The sequence below is a fragment of the Ptychodera flava genome, chromosome 12 (genome assembly GCF_041260155.1).
Source record: "Ptychodera flava strain L36383 chromosome 12, AS_Pfla_20210202, whole genome shotgun sequence".
Lineage (NCBI taxonomy): Eukaryota > Metazoa > Hemichordata > Enteropneusta > Ptychoderidae > Ptychodera > Ptychodera flava.
The window spans coordinates 28,103,737-28,111,522 of NC_091939.1; the positions used below are offsets into that span (position 1 = coordinate 28,103,737).

A 7,786-nucleotide genomic window follows, 5' to 3' on the forward strand; every position below is an offset into this window, starting at 1 on the left:
CAAATCCTAATGACATCACTAAATTCTCTAGAAAAGACATGAAGTATATCGTACTCTGAGATCTTTTGCCGTTTTATATTTTAAGTATCAATTTAAGTTTTATGCGCCTTCAAGACACTGTAAATTTTCTCCCATATTTCTCAAAATAAGGGGGTCTTTTTTGTCGAAAAATCCCAGATTAGGGGTATCTTGAAATTTGTGGAACGATCGTGGATGCCCATAACTCATGCTCTCTGAGAGTGTCACCACCGGGAATTGACCCTTGATATCCATGGATTTTAACGAGAGAGAGTTCCCTGAGCTATGGGAGCAATATAATGGAATGACACTTAACAATGATCTATGGAAAATGTAATTCTTTCAGCTTTTCTTGGCGTTTAGCTCATTTACTTAACTGACTGAATAAAGTTTCATGAGCTTTAAAAGGTGAACGACGTACAGCAAACCAATGAAAGCTCACCTTGCAGTAAACTACGGGTCAAACTAAGCCAACAGTAACGCAGTAATGTACGATGTGTCCATGTATTCTGTCGCTGGTTGCATTTTTAAAGTCCACAATCACTGTTATTTCTGTACAAAGTCACGTGCACTGTACACAGCTACTGCGTCTATTTATATACCTTGGTGACTGTAGCACCTCTAATTTCGGTGAAGAAGCACACATACGCATATGCGTACACGTCCCTGTAACCTCCACAAATGTAATAATCTCCACAAATGTAATATCAACCACAATTGTAATAAAATCAACCACAAATGTAATAAAATAGTCAACCATTAATGTAACAACCCGCAACCACAAATGTAATAAACAAATTAACCATAAATGTAATAAAACTCAACCATAAATATAATAAACTTGAACTTGTATGTGATCATTTGTTTATCAATGCCCTGAGTAAATAATAACTTTATTAAGACTAGTGTAATGTTATTGCATGCTTTCCTGAAACTAGGTTTCCTTTCCGAAACACAGAATAGAATACTTTGAGAACACTATCAGAAAACGGCGAGGTACTGATCAAACCGTTAGATAATGGAAGTGGAACAGCAGTTCTAAACACTGATAATTACATAATAAGGAAGCGTCAAAATAACTCGTCAACCAGTGATACCACACAAAGTTTATGACAGATGACTCAGAACAAATAACAGAGAAATATAAAACCTTATAACAGAAACTTACGACACAAAACATGTTGACGAGAACATATATTTCAATCTATTAAAAAACAATACGAACACTACCTTGAACACAGTAGAACAAAATTAGACATCCTGGCATCCCTAGGAAAGGAACAAACTTCAAGTGGGACAACATAGGAAAACAGACAATCTATCGATTATTCCACACAATTTATCCACTGAAGACGAATTTGAGGAGATTGATTAAGAAAGTACGGCAATTTTCGAAAAAACGGCGTTAAAGGATCGTAGTGTTATACAGTCTTCCCCACTCTGGAGTAGAGACTGCACTGACACTCAGATTACAGCTGTGTCTAGCCATGGCTAGTCAGTTCTGTACACAAAACAGGGAAACGTAAAACACACTTTCAAATATGCAAAACACACTAAACGCAAACAATTAAGAAATGTATAATGTGTGGAGTTGCTTTCCTTATTACATAGATCAATATTTAAGGGCTAATTCCTCAATTGCAACGACAAAATAGATTTATTACATTTATGGTTGACAAGTATTACATTTATGGGTGATTTTTTTATTACATTTATGGTTACCATTTATTACATTTGTGGTTGGTGTTTTTATTACATTTATTGTTGATTTTTGTTACATATATTGACGATATTACATTTATGGGTGCATTTTATCACAATTGTGGTTGATATTACATTTGTGGAGATTATTACATTTGTGGAGGTTACACGTCCCCTCCTTTGTTCTACCACGGGCGGTTCTGTTCAACTGGCAAATAAGCAGTCGTACCAGTCGCTTCACGTCAGCTGACCTTTCTTGCAGACACCATGGAGTTCTGTCATTTTACAAATCGACCAGACGTAAAATCCATGAATGACATTTTTATTGGGAATTAAAAGGTACAAAGAAAAGGACGCACCAGCCAAATCTTGTAAATTTATTAAGAAAAAAGGAGAGTAGGTAAAGCTGTATAATATTTTTACCAGTCACGCGATATAGTTTTTATTTTTCTGCTCCAAGAACCTATCTACGCAAAAATGACGCGAGCAATTGTTACCGTAAAGAGGCCTATGGTTTACGACGATGTTTATTAGTGATCTCCGGAGCTACAACTTACGACCACGGTATTTGCGAGCAACACTGTAAAAACATATTATGGTTTCATGAAACCACATACCATAGGTGGCCTCAAACAGCTACTGAAATATCAGGTCCATTTGGTCATACCGTTGGATTTTGCCACCACTAATACTTTAAGATATCCAAATCACCACATGGCTTGGATGAAAACACACAGTGCAAAGATTTAGAACACACTTAACCTGAACCCTGACCATGATCTGCAAAATCATGTGTTCAGTAGCTGAGCACTTAACCCCGAGGCTAAACGAGTCGCTTGAATTCAAAGTCGAAATGTTTGTGGTTGTTACATTAAATGTGCTAAACTTCAAATTTCATCAATATTTTCACCTCATGAAAAAACAAATGTACATGAGTTCAACGTGATTGATTAAAGTTTTTTTTATCTTGGCTCAAAAGGTCAGAGATCAGGACTGGCAGGCGCCGGCTGACAATGCCCCATTGTTATCTAAGTTTAACCTTTTACCTGAAACTCCGTCATTCTAAAACAGCTACATACCATCACTTGTTTACTATTAAAATCGGAGGGACATATTTCATAGTTTCACATGCAGACGGAAAGACAATCTAGAAGCATAGCATAGACAGCTTTCTTTTGCAAAGGAGACTTGTGTTGTACACAATGAGACATAAAGGTAGGATTTCATTAATTCATCGGTCGCATAATAGCGCTCCACATTAGAGTTTAATTACTGGAACAGTTTTACATCTTACAGTGAAACAAAAGCCATTTTGCCTTGTTATTAGAATATAACTTTTCTCAGAAAGCGTTGATGATGTAAGTGACACTTCTCGTACACTCTCTAAATCGACAAATTTGGCCATAGCGATCTCTTGTCAGAGTATAAGAAGTGGTTGGCTTTACGTTTCACAATGTCAACCATATATCAGAGTTTAGGGAGCGTTCAGTTATTATAGCCGGGGTCGGGCCGGCAAATTCTTCCTGCGCATCAGTCAAATTAAGTGAACCCTCTACCCATGTTCACCAAACAATTCATGACCCCACCTTTTGAGATGACAAAAATTTCATGACACCCCCCCCCCCCCCCACTTTGCTTGAGTAAAGCTGCACACACAAACCCCTGGAGGGGGGACAATAGAATCCAAAAAACAAAGAGATTCTCAGATTCTTTTCAAATGACCGTCCTTAAAGACTCACAAGGTGTTAATGTTCAAATTTCCCCTTCTGACTTGGTATAATTTTGAAATTACCCCTCAAAGGGATTTGACAGAAATTACAGGTGAATCGCAATATTTTTGCGCAAGCATGTGTTGATTGAATTTACATTATGAAAAAACAATTAACATGTGCTCATAACTTGGGATATATTTTGGCAGTTGATACACATGCATTGAATATCAAATACTAAATCAGGCTAAACAAGAAAATAAGAAATACGCACGAAATAATTTAAGAATTAAAAACAATCTCTCTCTCTCTCTCTCTCTCTCTCTCTCTCTCTCTCTCTCTCTCTCTCTCTCGTGCGTCATCAAAGTAACAACTTTTTTCTGTCTTGATGTCTTGATCATCGACCTTCATCTTTATTTAATTTAATGTATTCAATATAAGAAAGTGTCAGACAAGCATGACGAAATTTAATATGTAAATATTACATCAATCTATATTGGATTGACTAGTGTTAACTCACAGAGTAGAAAGAACAGTGTCTCATTGCAATATCACTGTGATGGTACGCAGTTAAAGCAAGGTCAAATTACGCTATGTGGTGAAATATTGTGCCACATGTCAATTTTAGTGTGAGATACAGCAATTAGCCACTGATCAATAAAAGCTGATTTTAAGACAAACCAAAATTACGTTCACAAAATATTCGTGTTCAATATCCGATGATGTCGACAACAACTTGTCAGGGTCAAATCGAAATATACGAAACATAATCACTGATTTCCAAACCCCGAGAGACTTTTTCAGGCACTTCTATTGTGAAATATTGTGAGATAATGATGTATAAGCACTCTTCAGCTTCGCACAAATTCCTTAACGTCAAGTTTGTAGTGTTGCATATTTTCATCGTAAGGATACATCGCATTAGATCTGTATGAATCTGTATTTACCATTATTATTTTTTCCATACTATATTTGGATATGGTAAGCTGATGATTATAATCTTCGTCAGAACCCTCGAGAAATAAACAGAAGCACAGCAAAGAAGCATTACAAAGTACACCAACAAACAATCAAACAAACTTGTCAATAAATACATGAAATGGTATCTGTAACGATTACCGAAATGATTCCTACGAGTTCATCATTATTTTCCAATTTCAGTATAAGACAATAGAACACGATTGGAACTAATTTGGGATGATTGGATCTTCATATTTTTCAAATTTTCAAAATTATTAGGTGCCATATAGCTGAACGTTAAAATTTAAAAAATTATTCGTAAAAACTAGTGTGTAACTTGAAAAGAAAAGCAGATGAGCTTACATTTGCAGGTTAAAATGACCTTACTTCACCATCAAATTATCCCAAATTAGTTCCAATCGTGTTATAGAATAACAGAGTCGTCTGTAAACATTTCACTTGATTGAGTAAAACTTGGTTGATTGCCTGTGATTGCATCAGAAAAGGTGGTGATGACGAAACAACTAAAACTAAGCTATTAATAGATGAATAATTACTGATTCAGGAGATATTCAAAGTCTACAATAAGTTGCATTCATAATCAGCGGAACGGGAGTGTTGCCAAGTAAATGCTTGACCAATATGACATCTATTGTAGTACGGCATTGTGTTGTCAAATAACAGTGGGTAAAGGTCTTCTGTTGTCAAATGCAGTAACTCTATAAATATGCGAGTTGTGTAGCGTAACACGCAGCTAATTTCCAATAATGCTTTGTCACATAAATCGGTATTAAAATGCTGTGTATCAGCATATGCATTTTACAAAAACGGTAAAATTGATACACAGTGCAATAGTAAAGGGATTCTTAGGTAAAATATTCACCATCTTTGATTTTTTCCTGTGAAAGCGAGTTGTTTTGAGTAAGTGAACAGCGTCTATCCATTTGTCCTCGCTTCTCGCGTGTGTCTGCTACATTGTTTTGAAAGATTCAGATCACTTAATTTCGACAGTGTTGTAAAGTCCAATGTCATCTGCTGTACTCTCCGTAAATGTATCCTTTGTAAATGACTCTGTGTGTATTTTGTCCTTTTTCACGGCTGTTCTACCTTACTGTTGAGTAAAATAGCAATCCCAAAGTGAGTGTCGGTAATAATGACCACGGCCTATTCATCTGGCTTGAATTCGGTACAACTGTTACCGTAGCTGTGGTAAAACGAATAGCAGTTTTTGGTGAATGGAGAAGCAAAAATAGGCCGTAGAAAAGAACAGAAGAGTACGACCTTGAATGATGTTTCAAAATTGTGGTTGCAACATGAAGACTTAAGTGAAGCAACAAATATGAGGAGGGAGAGACGGATATTGTAACTATGTCAAATATATAGAACACGCAGCAGTATAGGCATGTTGTACATCTGCATGTTGTAGAAGTTGTGCATGCGCTGTGAACGGACTGTTATGAAACGTCAATCAACGTACTGTAATAAAACTGTTCCGTCGACATTGTAAGTCACCCCTTACCCAGATTGATATATAGACATAATTCGTACAAACGGCAGACTGCGTTAATAAGTAGTCTGGTACTTCTTCCTTACAAGAGCCTTCACCCTTGTTCCGGCATGCTTTAAATTTACATCAACTCGCCAACCGTGTATCTCGTCTTATGTGACGAAATAACGTGGCTGGCAAACACTCATTTCCTCTTTCATTTCTATATCTGTGCATAAAAAGAGCGAAATAAATTAACTATAATTGGGTATCTTACCGGAGTCACGTTGTAATTCAATTTGGAGATGAACCTCTCCTCTCCTTTGTACAGGTGTGCATACAATACAGACGTAGCCTCCTGTGTCAGATTCTTTGATATTTGCAATCGACAGTTCTAATGGATTGTCACTTGCAAAATAGTATTTTGTCTTCTCTATGTACTTCTCGACTTCATTTCCTCCTTTTTGAGCAATGAATGCTTTATCTTCTGCTTTCTCCCATCGAACCATTGACTTCTCTTTATTTAGTTCTTCGAGCGTGATCATGGCCGGGCACTTTATAGTTACATCTTCTCCGACTTTTACATCATATTCGATAGTTTCTACAGCTGCTACTAATGTACCCAAAGCAACTGGCAAACAATGAAAGAATTTAAATGCAATAAATGATATTGTAGAATATGTTAGAATGTGCCATACGTATAGCTGACACATTTGAGCATTTTGTAGGTTTTTTGAGTGCTTTTTTCCGGGCTTATTGGTATTTATAATAAGTTAACTCTCCCGAGAATGTCAATATGAAGACATTTTGTTCATGACAGGATCTCGGCAATCTCATTAAAATCAGATGCAGAGTACTTAACTGTACCAGGTTTATGTTATATGACTTCCGCGTTTCGTGCCATCTTTGGAAATCAGATGCGCAGTAGAGAGCGAAAAGGAAGCAACCAAGTGAATCCCACATTTGACTGCATTCAGACTTAGGATCTCAAATCTGCCGAGAAATTCAATATTAAAGTCTCACTCTTCTAAATGGCATTTAAAGCCAGTTTGATGATATAAACTTTGCTTTAACGAAACGAAATTTGACATTAGCACTAGTCTACAAAGTACTACAAACGTCCCTTTCATTCGAAAGAACGATCTAGATATAATCTTACCATTCAGGTACATGTTTGAAACTTGTCCGCAATATTGGATGCTGATAATGGTCTTTGAGCATTAAAGACGTCAATTTCGCAAAGTAAAGGTTTGATTTAGTAAGGAAACGACATTGCTAAATACATTGACTTATGTCGACTATAAATTTATGAAAAGTGTTTGCATACTTACGAGCTATAAAAGTAAAGAACGGTGCCATTTTCAAACTACAACCCTCTTCACCTAAGAGAGCGAGTTCCAGCTGAAGTTATCTTACTACGTGAAGAAATAAAGTTCTTATGAAGATATTTCTTCACATTACGGTTATACTTCATTCAATTTTAGGATTGCATCAGCCGTTTGTACCACGTGCAATAGTTACCGACCATTGGACGAGGGCTTGCATCATCCAACTTGCTAGTGGCTGAAACGTGCTTGGTCTCGAACCCTGCTCTTTTTCTCATTCCTCCACTGCCCTGCAGCCAACAAGAGCGTCAATACTGAAGTAAGTTCACCTTCCGCATGCAAACATGCTTTTTATGATTTTCATTCTCGTCGATTTTTACAGGAGAAAGGTAGAAAAATGTAGAAAATTATCATAAACGAACAAATATTAAGTAGTTCGTTGAATACGGGACGCATTGGAGTGCTCTTGTCGTTCAGAAATCTAAAAATAACATGCCCAAGCACTCGAACATTTAATTAATCTAAAGTTCTTGCCTATTGGCTGACTTGTTACATCACCTAGTAAGGCACACATACTGTATAGAAAT

The 7,786-nt window shown here is 36.6% G+C and overlaps 1 protein-coding gene across 2 annotated transcripts; it reads right to left on the reverse strand.

Moving 5' to 3' along the window:
• Positions 1-3,819: 3,819 nt before the first annotated feature.
• On the reverse strand, positions 3,820-7,346 carry LOC139145549 (uncharacterized). 2 transcript variants are annotated; one of them, XR_011554947.1, is made up of 3 exons: positions 7,206-7,346; positions 6,152-6,505; positions 3,820-5,592 (listed from the first exon to the last, which is right to left on the reverse strand). XR_011554947.1 is itself a non-coding variant. In XM_070716778.1 (3 exons), exons 1-3 carry the CDS (start codon positions 7,231-7,233, stop codon positions 5,492-5,494), a joined length of 390 nt encoding a protein of 129 aa, XP_070572879.1. In that variant the 5' UTR covers positions 7,234-7,323; the 3' UTR covers positions 5,407-5,491. The 2 variants fall into 2 exon arrangements, 1 of the variants encoding a protein (XP_070572879.1); XM_070716778.1 differs by having other exon boundaries at positions 5,407-5,499; positions 7,206-7,323.
• Positions 7,347-7,786: the final 440 nt, after the last annotated feature.

Coding starts and splice junctions, on each gene's coding strand:
- LOC139145549 (XM_070716778.1), bottom strand. CDS start 7,233: ATGGCACCGTTCTTTACTTTTATAGCTC. Junction 6,506..7,205: donor GTTCTTTACTTTTATAGCTC/GTAAGTATGCAA, acceptor ATTGTTTGCCAG/TTGCTTTGGGTACATTAGTA.